The sequence below is a fragment of the Cydia splendana genome, chromosome 10 (genome assembly GCF_910591565.1).
Source record: "Cydia splendana chromosome 10, ilCydSple1.2, whole genome shotgun sequence".
In the NCBI taxonomy this organism is placed as follows: Eukaryota; Metazoa; Arthropoda; class Insecta; order Lepidoptera; family Tortricidae; genus Cydia; species Cydia splendana.
In genome coordinates this window covers 13,181,948-13,198,757 of record NC_085969.1, presented here as the reverse complement: position 1 = coordinate 13,198,757, position 16,810 = coordinate 13,181,948, and the positions used below count along the sequence as shown (strand labels likewise).

At 37.2% G+C, this 16,810-nt stretch overlaps 2 protein-coding genes across 5 annotated transcripts in view; one reads left to right on the top strand and one right to left on the bottom strand.

The window, feature by feature from the left end:
* Positions 1-4,317, bottom strand: part of LOC134794321 (protein unc-13 homolog 4B) — a 76,805-nt gene extending 72,488 nt beyond the window's left edge. For 3 of the 4 annotated variants that reach the window (XM_063766092.1, XM_063766094.1, XM_063766095.1), the window contains exon 1: positions 3,352-4,317. In XM_063766092.1, coding sequence (XP_063622162.1) covers positions 3,352-4,244 — 893 coding nt within the window. In that variant the 5' untranslated portion in view covers positions 4,245-4,317. The remainder of the gene's footprint in view (positions 1-3,351) is intronic. The other variant, XM_063766096.1, reaches the window with a different exon arrangement.
* The window catches only part of LOC134794343 (ATP synthase subunit s, mitochondrial), a 242,433-nt gene that overhangs the window by 68,800 nt on the left and 156,823 nt on the right, over positions 1-16,810 (top strand). The gene's annotated exons all lie outside the window — the stretch shown is intronic.

Below are 16,810 nucleotides of genomic sequence, written 5' to 3'. Positions count from 1 at the left end.
CGACGTTTTGCTCTAGTAAAATCGCAATTGTTTGCCGGGAGGAGTGTGAGCTTGCATTGTCATGGCTCAGTACCATACGATGTTTTCGGTTGATTTTTCGGAATTCACTTATAGCTTCTAGTAAGCAAACTGTAATATACTAGTCAGGGCTAACTGTTTTGTGATTTTCTAACACGATGGTGGCAACGTGTCCACTTTTGGCGACAAACGAGGCGATTATTTTTTTAAGTACTACTTGAGCGTATGACTTATTTGGTCGGTTTCCGCTCGTTTTAGAACACTCAGACGGTGGATTGCTGTTTGGAATCAGGATCATAAGCATAAATCCAAGATTCATCACCACTCACAATGTCATAAATGAGTTTTGTATCTCCTCGATCGAATTGCTGTAGAGTTTTGCAGCACTAACTAGTCCGAGCCATTTTTCGGTCGGCAGCAAGCAAATGTGGTGTCCGGCGAGAATTTTTTTTTTACACCTAGCTCTTCATGTAAGGTTTTTTAAATGGTAGTCCCTGAAATGCGTATAGAAGCTGCTATCTTTCGGTATACACATAGCGATCTTCGACGATCAGCTGCCGTACAGCCTCAATGCTTTCCTGGTTTTTCGCGGTGTTCGGACGACCTTCACCCAGTCTATCACCGAGACTAGAGCAATCGCGTTAAAATTCCAAATACCAGCGTTACACAATCAGAAGGCATGATGCTTTGTCAATGAAAACAGTAGTCAGCTCTGTAAAGCACTGAAGTCGCGTTAAACGTCATTTAAAGTTATAGAAAATTATCGCACGGAAATTTTCCTATGAAATTTCCATTTTCACAACTGACTTGTCAACTTTAACTCGACGCTATACTAAAACGGTTCGGTCAATCATGATTCGTTTAATTGTTTTTGAATACTTAATTCACATAGTTTGATACGATTGTAGTTATTTTTTATATAATTGTGAGAGATTTGCAAACGACAAGACTTAAAAGGCGGCCCTCGTAATTGTTTAATTTTACTAATCCCACGTTGATCCTTTTTTTTTTATAAAAAATGATGTAAGTAAATTGTTAAAAACTAATAACTAATTATTCTTGATTTCTTTCGTTGAATTCTATTTACTCGATTTCATAAGGCGGGAACCAAAAGGAATACACCAAAAATATTTTTTTAAACCTTACACTTGCGTAAATGAGCAAAGGCAGAATCTTATACAGCCACAGTTAAACGTTTGTACGATATTAAATTGGTTTTTAAAGTTATTTAGCACTATATTCATGAAAATAAATAAAATACAAGATAAAAAAATCTTTTATTATTAATTTAATTGTTATTTAATATTTAAAATACTTTTATTATGTTATTACGTAGTGCGGCGCACCAAGGTCGCGGTGCGGTCTGGTAGTCTGTTGCGGCTTTTAGAACGAAAAAGTATAAAATTAAAAAGTAAGAGGCAATCCCGCTGATTTTCATACTATAATGAACAAATCATTTTAAAATTACTGCAGTTTGTTAAAAAATGTGTGTTTTTGTAAATATTGCAATCTAAATGATTTTCGCTAGGGGTTATTAATCTTCACACATGTAAAGTCTCCGATTGCAAGTAAGTCCTAAGGAAAAATATCATGGCCGTAGGTCTATTGGGTACTTCAATTACTGATTTTGCGAAATTGCCTTGTCTTGTTTGGTTTCCTCGCATTCGATATGAAAAGTAGAGTGTTTAACTCGGGTGAAAGGCACCATTTCCGTCTCGGACTATTGGCGCTCTCACTGCGTTCGAGCGCCAAACTACCTCGACAGAAATGGGTTCCTTTCAACCCTTGGTTAACAATCTACTATTTACCCTCGTGCCTTGATACCCCGCAACGCTCAAGATTCCACTTTTCAAACCACTCTTTATGCTCGTGGTTCAAGTTTGGAATACATTGAAATAGTATGCAACCTTACATCATGGAACTCTCGGACTAGCCCACCGGGTTTGTTACTTAAATATCGTAAATAGCGAGAACGGAACCCTTATGCCAGTATGCAAAGGAAAGACATTAAATCGAGGCAAAGGGCTTAATTATTTAATACAATGACTCACTGAGTTGCTACTTTGCTAAGTAAAATAATTACAGCGCCCGCCATCATACGGAATAATATTTAGCTGGATTAACTTATTTTTTATTCTTGTATACTTACAACTTATTTAGGGTTGTCATAATTCAAGTCATTATCTTATCTGTGGTCGTGCACGCAAAGGGTCGTCAAGTTGTGCCAAACCTAATAATTGATCGGAGCAATGCTGAGGAGCCGAACGGAGCCGAGAATGCCTGAATGGAGGAGTGTCGCCCCACTGGCCTTATGCACATCCTTCCTCTTCACCTATTAAATTTAAACGAGAAGTACCTACTTAGGTACCTATTAAGATGTTGGTTGACCGACACAGAACCCCTCAAGCATTTAGTTTACTTTATTTTTAGCAAAAGTTGCAAAACGCAAATTTTCAAGAAAGTGAGCCTATTTTTGCCCCAAATTACCTTTAGAGAAGCGCGTAACTTTTTACTCTTCTTTTACTATTCTTTAATCCAATGTCCGGTAAGTAGTTAGCCCTTCTCGCTTTAGAGTACCTCCCCAAGATAACTACTTTATGTAGGTACTTCCTATTAAAACTTCATTCATTAAGTAGGTATAATAATGTAGAGTAGTAGAGTGTAGACCAAAGACCAATCGATTGCAAACAGTTCATAGTTCATTTTCTATATCCTGCTAACGCTCTCCTATCTTTGTAGGTACTAGGTATTTACTGTTTATACACAACGCTCAGTACTCATTAGGTAGGCACCAAGTCAATACTGATTTTGACCTGATTACAGTAATTAGTACGGATTAACTTTTTATCAGCCTATCATCCCCTAACAGCAGGGTTGGATAGGTAGCAGTTTAGCGACTTCTACGACGACAATGTCGTGGGCAGACCGCAGACGCTAGATTAAATATAAGAAATGAGTTCCTTGAATAGGTACATATCACGCACGTTATGATACGTGATCAGTTATCAGTTGTATTAAGTAGCCTCTTACTGATATTATTGATCGAGATGTTGCCAATCTTAGAAGTTGCTTACATACCCCTTGAACGCAATGAGTAGGTAAGTTTGTACTCATTAAGTATGATAAGTAATATAAATATGTTCTACATAATTGACCTGTACTTAAAGATCACCGAGTAATTTCAATGTTTATGAAAGGAAGCTTCCGTGTGGAAATCTCCATTTCTACGATCATTTAGCCTGCGGTTAAAGTTTAAAACGGGAGCAATTTATGGTATGCCACTAAAAAATGGCAGACACAGACCGTCATGATCTAAAATAAATGATGACTCACCTCTCTTCCTGGGCGTGCTGTTTCTTTCCTCGCCAACGTATCAAACAATCCAACGTCCCTTTACGAAAAGGAGGCTTTAGCAGCTTCCACCGACTCTTCAAAGTCTTTTTAGAACCCACTGTCCCGACAGACTCCTCACTGGGACTCACACTCAGAATATCTGGTTCCGAACTGCCTTTTCTTAACGCACTATCACCACTACAATTTTTGGAACACTTCTCGAAACCGGCTACATTTTCACTCACTACTCTTCTCCTAGAAATAGGAGTCGATGTAGCAAAATTCGATGTCCTGACTTCTATACCACTGTCCTTAAGATTAGATGTGGATGTGCCTAATCCATCCTCACTGATACTTTGTAATCTTTTTATTCGTATAGGCACTTCTGGAGTTACGACTTTCGCGTTGAGAATGCTGTTTTCTTCAAAATGCCTGCTTTTTCTGTTGCGTTCGATGTCAACAAACGCAGTGACGTCTTCGCAGCTTCTGGCGTTGTATTTGCTGAAGTTAAATCGCGACTTACATTCCGCTGAGGGGTCGGGGTGATCCATAATCGTCGCTTGCACGAGGTTATCTTCGCTCTTGGATAATTTTAAATTGGATTGAATCTTTTTCTGTCTGGTAGGGCGTTGCGGCGGTTGAACATTATTTATCTGTGCAACGATTGGCTCGACTGTCCGCTTGTTGGGCTTCGAGTACTTTGCGATAATTCTGTTTATTTCAGCGCTGTTTTTGCGTCTGTTTGTGTGTCGCTTGAAGTTGAGCGGTTGTTGATAAGACTCGGCCACGCTCGCCCCGGCGACCCTCGTTGACCTCTCCCGCCACTCAGTCACTTTGTCTTCGAGTAATCGCTGCAGCTCTAACGCCCGCATCATTGCTCCTATCTCTGGCATTTTGATTTCAGATTATCGAATTATAAATTAAATAGGTTTTGGTAATTTCTTTGGTATCGAATTCTCATAGAAAGTTTACTTAGCACTTATCTAACTTCGAAGTATTTCTATGTTAAACCTGAAATTAAAAAAAAATAATTAGGTAAATTATGTTCAAAAACATTTAGTAAGCTTTGGAAATTAATAATCAATCGCCATTATGCTCTAAGTCAGCGGTCGGCAACCTGCGGCCCGCGGGCCGCTTGCGGCTCGCGAATCTGTCACTTGCGGCCCGAGAGGCGCCTTGGCTATTTTGTATGTAATAGTGACAAACGGCAATGTCTCATAAAGTCATAAATATTAACAAAGTACGGCCCGCGTCACCTCCGTTAACTACTTTGTGGCCCTTGGCTGCTAAAAGGTTGCCGACCGCTGCTCTAAGATATAAAGGTAACAAATATATAATATATTCTTTAAATGCTTGAATAAACGCCTTCTATTCTAGCTTCTAGTTTAAATAATTTAAATTAATACAACTAACGGATAAGACACGATAATTTAGATTGCAACGCAGGATTTACTAATAGGATGTACCTAAAAGAGGGTCATTGCTCTTTCGTTTAATTACCTACACCACGAATTAACAGTGCGAGGCCCTTTGGGTGTATTACTGCTGTCTTTACTTAGCGGATGGATTAATGAGACTATATCAAGAGGAGCCTTGTGTTTGGTAATCGCAAAACTAGTCTAACGTGAGATCGTATCCTTGCATGTACGGTCAGCATCAAGTAAAGGATAAAACTACGCGCCAAGGAAGTACTTATCCATATAGATATATATCTATACAGTTCGCGTTTAAAAGTATATTCTAATTGTTCTACATATAGAGACATATTTGTTTTTGTCGAGCTATCAAATAGATAGGTAGTGGTAAATACTTTAACGCGTAGTCAGATACGCTACTTTTGTTGCTGATTGTACATGGCTCTGCACTATACATACATTATGTCGTTGGTACATGAAATTTAACTAATTAGAATGAGTTTCTTGATAACGCGCAGGCGGTGCTCCCAATCCGGAGGTCGGGGGTGCAAAGTTGCAAACCGACCTCGACTAGAACCAAAAAAACGTAATTAGGTAATTCGATGTTTCCTAAATCCTAACTAAAGTAACGAAAAGTCGAAAATCATAGACCTAAATTTGCCCTCTGGGCTTGAAGTTTAAATAACAGTTGTTTTCGTAAAAACTATAGCGCCTTGGTTGACATGTTGACAAGAAGAGGCTAACTTCTTTAAGACTACCAATGAGGTGAAAGGTGATTGCTAGAGAGCTGTGAGCTATTGGAACTCCACTTTAGAGTGACAGGAACCATGTACCTAAGGGATTCCTTGAATGTCCGACAAGAAAAATTGCGGTAACGATTCCTAAATTCTCATTTTTTAGATTATTTTCTTGATCTCAGGCCGGTACTGAATCTACGGAATCGATGAATGACAAACTTGCATTTTTACGTAGGTACAGACAGCAACGACGGCGTTGGGTTGGGACGTCAATACCCATACCAACCTAGCAATCAACGACCAATGATCATTGTCCGTTTCCGACTTCTCTTGTCGTAGGTACAATGCGCCGGATGCGATACGATTGCTATAATAAGTCCAGCCTTCCTTCTTAATTGCACTGAGGTGCATACCGCCAAATTCTATCGGATTATTATGACTTACGGGTTAAGTTAATTCACGCGGTATTATATCGCCATTAGGCATGCGATTGGAACCTTTGATAGCAAGCAATTCGTTTCGTATTTTGAGTAGCGCCAAGAAAGAGATACCTAAGCGAATTTCAAATGAAGTTTTGTCATAACGCGAATTAGACTACGTTTTAGGCAGACCCGGACAAAAGGATATATACAACACGAATATAATTGCGTCAATCCCGATAACAGACCACGATGCGAACTGATAATAGTAGCAATGAGAAAAAGACCCAAACTACTATACCTAGATACTGATGTGCCGTTGGGTTGTTATATCGATATCCTACTAGCAACCGATACCTATTAACCTTTGCAGGGTTATTTTGCCGCATCGGATGCGGCATGATAGCCGAATTTTGTCGGAAGTGTCCGTTTATTAACGCCCGCCCACAGAATATGGGCCATGCATAAGCCCATGCCATATTGTATCACCAGTAGGCAAAACTTCACATTTCAAACCTTGTCCGTCAAACCGTCACGCCCTTCAACCTTACGCCATGTAGGCGTAAGGTGAAAAATGTATCCCACCAAAAACATTTTCATGTAAAATGTTGCCAAGATGAAACCATAAAGGCCAGCGCAAACCGGCGGAGCGCAGCGCAGATCACCGAGGAGGATTTACGCCGCGCAGCGCACACCGGCGAGGTAAAATCCCCCGACATACCGCGAGCGCCCGCCAGCCCGAGCGCTGGCGGCCGGCGCACCAGGGAGCACTTCGGCGCAGGCCGGGGGATGCCGCGGCATGCCGCCACGTGTACTCTAGCTATCACAAGGGATTAGTGACTAGTGTCCACGAGTTCTCCCCCGTCGTCCCGGCGCTACTACAGCGCACTCGGGAGGCCTTGGCGCATGCCGGGGGATGCCGCGGCATGCCGGCGCCTACCGCCGCGGTATCCTCTAGCGTGCTCCTCGATGCCGCGGAGTAACAATCCTCCATGATGCTCCGAGGTCGGTCTCAAAGCATTTAAATTTATACCTGAAGGTAATTGAAATAGGGAAGAAAATACATTGATAATTTTAAAGTAATCTGCGCTGCGCTCCGCCGGTTTGCGCAGGCCTTAAGGCTCGCACTGACAAAAAGTTAACAGATCTCTTGTAGAGCCAAGCTTCTAACTCTACAAGCCCTAACTTCACAGACTCTACACCTTCGTCAAAATATGTGGCTTGACCGTTTCGTCACATGGGCGTAAGGTGAAAAATGTAGGTATTCACTATTCATATTTTTTTATTATAAAATAGGTTTTGTAGTAACGAAACGGCCAAAGCCACATATTTAGACTAAGGTGTAGAGTCTGTGAAGTTAGGGCTTGTAGAGTTAGAAGCTTGGCTCTACCACAGATTAATAAATAGTTACTACGTAACAGATACTTCATTCCCAAACAAAAGCGAAAATACCTACGCTATAATAGCCTACAAAACCTTAATAATAATACCTGCTGCTCAGGACAAGAAGAAATGTACCATAAGTACGCGCACAAAGAGTCGAGACTGTGTTGCCCGCCGTGCGAGTCACGTGCTAACGCGTCATCGTAAGAATGCGCTAGGGTTGTAGGCATCTACCTATGATGATTATTGTAATAAAACGAATGTTGCGGATCAACCATATTTTTTATTAGTCAATCAAATATGTTTTAGTTTTATATAATGATTTATATTTTTTTCCCTTCTCGAAATTCTTTGTTATTAAATTTTATAGTTGTAAATATCCTAAATTGCGTAAATAATTTTAATAAATACTCAAGAGCAAAGCAACGGAAAATCAACGGTTTTTAAAGTTGTAATACGGTGCTACCAGGCCGATTAATTATTACGTCGTCAAAATTATTTAAAAATACTTTTTCTAACCCTTCAATATTAATTCTTAAACGTTTCAGGTGGGACCTTTAGCCCGCCATAAAAAGATGAATCTTTATTATAGGCTTTTTCCTTTGTTTTTTGACTTTTACACCCATTTACTGCACAATAATTACGTGGTTTCGGCATTTCGAAGCGTAAGCGCGGGAAACGTGCGGTGCGAGCGTTCAGGCGGGCGTGGGTGGATTTCAGCACAAAAAATTTCACCATACAAAAAAATCTTTTTTTTTTAATGTTTAATTTAACACGATTTTAGCTGGGTAAAGTAATGGGGGGCTGTATATTGAGGATATGTATGGTATTTATACAATCATTTGTGGCTTATATTTGAAGTTATCGCTTTCGGAAAATAAAAACGCAAGATAGTGATGACAACCATGGTATGGTAATGACTCTTTTATAGACGGTAATGACACTGCATGTACGGTAATGACGATTTGGGAACTAATTTACATATGTATTAAAAACGTATTAAAAAAACAAAAACTTTTTTAATTGTAAGACTTTAGAACTTTAATAAACATTACAAATAACATGTTTTTGAACATAAGACTAGCTACATAAATTATTTTTAGAAAATTATAAAAAATACATTTTATTCATATAAATAAATATATAATAAGTATTTTTATTGTATAATTTTAAATAATTTATGTTCCGAAATAGGCAATTTATGTATTCATTTATTTTTTTGGGTTTTTTCAATGTTAAATCATATTAACAATATTGTACTCTTATTATCAGTTTAAACCCGCATCTTCTTTTATCTACTGCATAACTTGGTATTTATGTCATATTATAAAATTACTGGCTTACCAATGAGCTTAATTTTTATGATATATTACTTTTTTTTGATAGTTTGATTCATTGCATTAGTTTGTATTTTTGTTGTTTTATTAATTAACTTTAAAAATAGCTATAATGATTTAAATCCATATATATGTTGTTTAATAGCTAAACATTAATATATAATCAGTGTTTTATAAGTTGCAAGACCCCTACTTGTAATGCATGTCATAAGTTACAAAATGTTAGGTATTGGGTCCGGTGACTACCCAATGGTATAATTATTAATTGCTGTAATTATATACATCAATTAATATAATATTATAAAAAACATAAAGCCATCACGATAGTGAGCCAGTACCGTAGCCTATGGTCGCTTAAAACTTAATATATGTTGCTTGTTTAAATACTTTGTTTTAACACGACTAACATGCAATTACAGACTCTAAGTTGCACGATTTACATTAGATTATAAAAAAAAAACATTTGTATGTTCTAAGTTCTAAATGACCTAAATTTTGCCTACTTCAGTCAAAATGTTAATTAAAAACTAAGCATCCTCTAGTGTGAAAGAAATAGTTATATTAGGTAGACATTATATAGTGTTAGAAGACATAGAGAACATTTTTCAAACATACAGCTTAATTTCATAATGAATTATAGCAAAATAACTAGAAAAGTTTTTGAGAACCGTCATCACCATACACATGAAATCATCACCGGTCGTCATTTTTTCCCGGTGATGATGGGTATGGTGTTGACGATTTGAGAGTTTCTTGTTTTTATTTCTAGAATACGAATAATAGTAGTTAATGTCTATGCTACACAATAAACTTCATGTAGTTTGCCATTCATTTCAGTAATTATTTCTAATATATCATTTGTAACTTTTTTAAACCAAAGCATAACGGTGATGATGCTCTGTTGTGACAAACTACGTTTTACAAATTTGTTCGTAATATTTCTCACGATTCAGTGATGTGACTTTATAGTGAAATCATTTTTGGCATTCTATACTAAAGTGAAAAATAGGGCAAGGACCTTTAGCGGTATTTCGTTGTTCATACACCGAGATAAGCTCACATTGACATTACCATGACGGTGTTGACGAATATTCGTGACAAAATTTTAAATATTTTTAAATGTACTTTCTCGGTGAAGGAATTATTGCATATTTTTTCATGTGTTAAACAACAACATGGAAAAGATAGAAGTAAAAGAAAAATCTCAATCGTACGATAGGTATGCTATAATTTTCACTGCAAACAAAAAGGTTCAGATTTTTCCGGTCGACTGTGATGATTTTAGACACATAAAACATTTTATATAAAAAAAATTATTAAGTTATTGGAGATGGTAATTGAAGGAACATGAAGATAAAACTTAAAAACATATAAAAAAGTTGCAACTCGCACAACCTACTAGTTTTTTTTATAAAGACCGAACCATAAGTTTTCGCTGGATTTTGAAATCCACCCGCGTTCGGCGGCCCTCTGTCGGTTGTATCGTCGACGATACGCCGAGCGGTAGGCATATAGCGCGTGGCCTTGAGCGTGTGACGGAGGCCTGGCTCTACCTACAAGAGATCTGATAACTTTTTGTCAGTGCGAGCCTTATGGTTTCGTCTTGGCAACATTTTACATGAAAATGTTTTTGGTGGGATTTCACATCTTTTTGTAAGTTGCTTATGACAATCCTCCATCCCCTAATTTAAAGGGTTGCGGGAGATTTACTATTAAAAATCCTGAAATACGTACCTGGGGGCATCTTTTATACAATCTGCTTTTTACTGATTCCCCATACAAACTTCAACCCCCTTTTTCCCCTAACGCCTTTTTCCACCCCTTTTCACCCTTACGGGGTGATTTTGGGCTGTTCTATATCCTTCCTCATAACAAAAATTATCTACATACCAAATTTGAACTAAATCTGTTCAGCGGTTATTGATTTCCCATACATAACTCCACCCCCCCTTTTCACCCCCTTAGGGGCTAAAAATGTCAAGTTTTTGAATTTTTTTGTTGTTTGTGGACTAATACTATCTTACATACCAGATTTCAGCTTCCTAGGACTTCAGGAAGTACCTTAGAGGTTTTGATGATCAACAGTGAGTGAGTCAGTGACGAAATCGGGGTTTTTTAGACATGAAAAAAATCTAAAGTATAAGAGCTATGCAATTAAAAAAATTTATGCTTAATAAGTTTACTATTGACATCATATCCCGAGAGTTTTGTTTATCTGATATAATCCAAACCCAAGTTATGAGGGTTCAAAAAAACAACGAAGCGCTTCGAGAAAATGTAGGTAGTGCCCTTGCGCTTCGCTTTGCTCGTCTTGGCGGGGGCACTGCCGTGCCCCCAGATCCACTGTTCATTACTTTTCTATTATAGGTACAATCAATAGTTCTTGTAGTAACGAAACGGCCAGGCCACTTATTTTGACTAAGGTGTTAGATTTTGTGAAATTAGGACTTGTAGAGTTAGGGCGTGTGGAGATAAAGGCTTGACTCTACATATGAATAACTTTTTGACAGTGCGAGCCATATATATTATGATCTCGTCTTGCCAACATTTTACATGAAAATGTTTTTGGTGGGATACTCATTGATCATTTCCGAATTCTCTTATGCTTTTTAATTACCTACCTACACTAAGGTGCATACCACCGAATTCTGTCGGGAGTGTCCGCGATCATTACAGTACCTACCCACGGAGTATAGGTTTATTGCGTCGCCAGTAGGCATACCTACCTATACATCAGGTTCACGTTAAGTTGTGATGTGACGTCGATTATCATTGACTGTTTCCGAGTTTTCTTGTCGTTTCGGATGCGGCTCGATTTCTATAATAGCCACTCCGCGTCCTTCCTAGCCGCAATGAAGTGGATACTGAATCCGGTAGATAACGATTATTTACCTGTACCGGCTCCGAACGCACCTAAACTCATAGGATGTATTGAAATATAATTAGTTACAATCTTATAATTACCAGAATATTTGTGTTTCCCGTATTTACAAAGGTTTTTCGATGTAAAACTCACCTAAAAGATTAATGCGGAAAAGAAGACCCAGTTAATTATATCTAGGTGCGTACCTACCTACCTACCTAATATCTATAGAGAGACACCTTCCAGAAAGAGTGACGAGTTTGGCACTACAACTGTAGGTATGCATTAATAGTACATTATTGTCGAGGCTCGGAAGTAGCTACTTGCAGGCTGAGGATTCGTTTTAAACGGACGACCTTGGGAGTCCGTTTAATTGAATCCGAAGCCAGCAAGTAGCCTTCCAGCCGAGTCATATATAGTGCTTTTCTCAAAAATGGTGCAAGAAATATAAATATCATACAAATATTTTACAAAAGCAACTTTCTGACGTATATATTTTCACAGAAAAAAGTAGAAACAATTGAAAAAATTAGCTTTGCCGCCTTTTTATTTTTTTAATAAAAAAATAGAAGTGTATTTTTCTGCCGAAAATACGCCAACCTATTAGAGACAGCTAAATAGTCGCGGTACTAATCATCTGTTTGGCTGTTTAATGGGCCTGTGCCTTCATTTGATATGGCCATTTCAACTTTTAAAAAGTTTGGAACTCGACAAATAATGGAATTTGTATGCTACATTGCAGTCCCAAAATCGAGACTGCAATGTTTTTAACTTTTTAATTTTTGACTGACCATAAACTACGCGCTTCGCAACCTATTTTTTAAACGGCAAAGTCGACTTTGCCGTCCATTTTTGAGAAAAAGTATATTTTAAGTATTAAATGCTTTTTTAGCTCTAACTTTGGCATTGCATTATATTTTCTCCATGAGTATGGCGTTCAGTTTAAGCTAAATTAAATGTATTTTTACTTTGCGACCATGGCTTGACTCTCGTGTGTCTAGTATAAGTGTCCCTGTATAGTGGTGCCTAGAACCACCTGTAGTGGTCCCCGAATTTAAAATCAAAACCACTGTTGACTTTATTCATCATTGGGACGAACTTCCCACAATAATTGGGTTGATCCCCGGCAAAGTGGTCAAATCATTCAAAAAGGGTACGAACCACTGGTTTAATGGATCATAAAATACCGATACTTCGATTTCACTGAAATTATGATTAAAATAATTTAAGACTTCGTAATTATATCATGCTGTGCACGCGAGGCTTTAATTAATGTACCTGCCTATATTTAGGTACAAACCTTAAAATTGAAGTCTTGAGAGGTCGATTCATTGAACGAATGCTCGTGAAGTATCGATTTTTATCCAGAATGTGTAATAAAATAATGAACACATTTAATTTTTAACACACATTTGTGGCTTTCCACAGAGAAGGATCCTAAGCTACACATGGAGCATAACCTTTTAGGTATGGAACGCCACATCTAAACTTGAATCCTAGTGAACTATTGTGGCCAATACTCCGTAACCTTTGCATTTGCAATATCATATCAGCCCTATAAACACAAAGTTAAGACAGGTAGCACTAAGGGGTAAATTCACGATCTACGCGGCCAAAAGTCGATTTATCAAAACAATAAATACCTCTGCGATAACAGCTACCTGCGGTAGAGGACCCTTTAGAGGCTAGATAACAACCCCTCCCACCCTCGTATGCACTTTCTAATTCGTTTCACGTCAGTCGGAATTTGATCGTGTCACTTCGTGTATGTTACTTGTTCTCGGCGCTCTTAGAAAAGCAAAACTTTGACGGTGTGGTTTATTGTTTTTAAGAGATCAAGAGTGAAAAAATCATGGATTCTGAAACAGCAGGTTAGTAATTTATAAGCAAAAATAAAAATATGCTTTATTTATTTGTTTTTGAGGCTAGGTTAATGCTCTGAAAGAGAGACTGTTTTTGAGCGTCATTTTTCGCAAAAAAAAAACTTCACTCGTTAATAAGTAATACAATAGGGTGAGATCGAGCAGAATTGTTAACGACATGTTATAGTCTATTGTTTTGGTTATTATAATTTAAAAAAAGACTTTCCGCATGCTTCCGCCAAATCATAATTTTTATACTTTAAAAATAATCCGCCATTTTACTCAAAAATAAACTTTTTTTTGTATTGAGTTTAATCGACATGTTTATTTGTTTTAGATGGACCAAATACGTCAGAAATGAAGATCGTGACTAGAAAACACATATTTTATCTCTTCAAAAGTAAAAATTTACCTACATTGGAAGAAAAACTGTGTTCCTTAAGAGATCAACTTTTTTCTAGTGAAGGCTGCACTAATGAGCAAATAGAATTATTTAAAAGCAATTTTGCTTGTTTCAAGTCAGAATTTAAGACTAGATGGAGTAAAGCTCAGTTTAAAGAAGACAGATTCATAAAAAACAATTATTCTTGGCTAGAAGGCTCTTTCGCGATTCCCGTTGCTGAAAGTCCGTTGTTTGTAGATATGCCAAAGGCAAATTTCGGCAACACGAATGATGGAAACACCAGCAGAAGGTTTTTTGATGATCCAAAATTAGCATCAGATATAACTGGAATCAGTTACGAGCTGATATATAGATTAAAAGTAATTTTAGAGACGATATCAAGCTGCCACAAAATTGACTCTGAAAAATACGACAGTTACGCAAAGGAAACAGGAGAACTATATGTCAAATTATACGGATGGCATCCCATGACGCCCAGGATGCATAAGATACTAGTCCATGGTGCTGTTATTATAAAAAAATGCGTTACTACCCATTGGACAGCTCACTGAAGCAGCTGCAGAAGCGCGTAACAAGAATTTCCGATCTTATCGACTTGATTTCGCAAGGAAGTTTACGAAAGAAAGCTGCAACACGGATATTTTGAATCGCTTACTTTTGAGTTCCGACCCCTTACTGAGCTGCAGGAGAAAGTAAAAAAAAGAAAGCACAGTACTTTCCTGCCAGAGACGATAGAATTGCTATTGCCTGCCGATCCGAACCCAGAGTGCTCTTCCGGAAGCGAAGAAGAAAACATCATAGCAGAGACTGCAGCTTAATATGGCAACTGATTTTATTTCAGTAATAAATTATTATACACATTTTACTATATTTTTAATTTTTTCCTCTTTTGTGCAGATGTCGAAATTTTACATATCAGTAGAATTTTGAAAATAATACCCTATAAATTAAAAAAAAAGAACCATGAAACAGTTGTTTCAACTTCGTAAAACGTTAAAAAATACAAAAACCCGCAAAAATAATTTTGGCCTCGTAGATCGTGAATTTACCCCTATGTGGGTAGGTACTTAAATATCCATGTCCATGACGTAAAAACGAACAAACCTAAATAAACAGGTTACAAGATGAATCAAGTTCTTCACTGCACTTATAACGACTGTCAACCCAAGTAACACAAAAGTAGCTGAATATTGTTTGAATAATAGAGCATTCCGTACTGTATGCTGAATAAGGTAGCTGTATAACGTCTGTATAAGCGCTTATACAGACGTTATACAGAAGGTTTGGGCGCAAAGTGGGCTAGCCCACGCCGCTTATTACTGAATAACAGTAATGTAATAGCTGTATAAGTTGAATCGCTGAATAACACTTGTATAGAGGCTGTCAAAAGCTTCTATACCGCTTTTAAACCAAAGTTATCCAGCTTTGTATAGAATGACTCAGTTAGTCACACGTTATGCAGCTTTTGGTTCAAAAGTGCATTGTTACAGAAAATATATTCAGCTATTTGTGTATGATTTGTCTTCCATTTTAATAATTTGTGAACTCGTGTCAAAGTGTAGTGTCTGAAGTGAATACAAAATAAGGAGGACATTACCCATATATTGATTTGATGTTTACATAACATCAATTTCATTGCGCATGCGACTTTACTGTTAATATATATATACATTTTATTTAAAATTTTAAAGCGCCGCGTAAATAATGCACTGTTTAGAAAGTAAATATAGAAAATGTAGTACTCCACTTTTAAATTTGTAATTTTTTTGCGGTGTTTAGATGTTTTCGTGATAGAAAATGTACTTTAACAAGTTATGCTACGATAAAACTAGTTTTATAAATGAATATAAATGGGTTTTTCAGTTCATTTTAAATTCCTATTTAATTTTAGAGGTTAGAATATGAGCAACCGTAATGGCGTCCGACTGTGCTGAATATAAGCTGCTGCCACAGCTATTATGTGCTAAATTTCTGAATAGGCATTCACATTATTCGCGTTACTAAGCTACATGTTAGATAATAATGGTTTTAGAACAACAAGTTTTGAATAACATCAGTATAATAGTAATTGTTTTCGCAATCTTAAAGCATATTAGGGTTCTATACACAAATGGTAAAAACCACATAGATCCTCACTAGTTTGATGAGAAACATTATAGGTATGTAACACGGGCAATATTCAATCCTACTTCCTACTAATATTATAAACGCGATATAATATTTAAGATATATGATAAATCTGGGGGCACGGCAGACTACACAGTTATTTTTTCCGTTATCAGTTCCGACAAATAATTATGTAGTAGGTAAAGGTATACGCAAAGATGTACGAAGTGAGTACGAAGATGTGTATAGTATGAGTATGGTGTGGTTACGAGTATGGTATGTATATGAATATGGTATAGGTGCGAAGGCGGGTATCACGGGTATCAGTACAAGTATAGTTTGGTATGGGCAGTATTGTTTAGGTATGAGTACGAGTATAGTGTGGGATGGGTATGAGTAGACCCACTTGAAACCTAAAAACAGTCTGTTCAAAATCGATTGATTGATTGTGGAGAATCGATTTCGCTATATTGTAATGGGGGTGATTATTTAATTTTTCTCATACCCAGTCGAGTCTACAAGTTTTTAATGCAACAATATCAATAACTAGCATTTGCCACCTTGTTTGCAAACTAGCAACAACCTTAAATGGCCATTGGTAAACTTTATCTCGTTGCAGTAAGGTATGCAAATGGTCAGTTAACAGTGTTTACGATGGTAACTAGCAATTGTTTTACGTCATTAAAACGACAATGCACCTTGTGTAAAATAACCAATCGAAGAGAATTGTTAAGAAAACTAAACCTCGATTTTTTAAATAATGGTTGGATTAAAGAATAAATACGCAAGATGCGTTCAAAATAAAATAAGCTACGGAACCCTCTCCACCGCGCATTTGTTGATATTAAGCAGTAGTTTGAATAGCGCTGCTCATTGCGTTCATTTTGCAGCTTTTAGCAAGAAAAGATAGTATATGTGTACTAAAATCGCTATA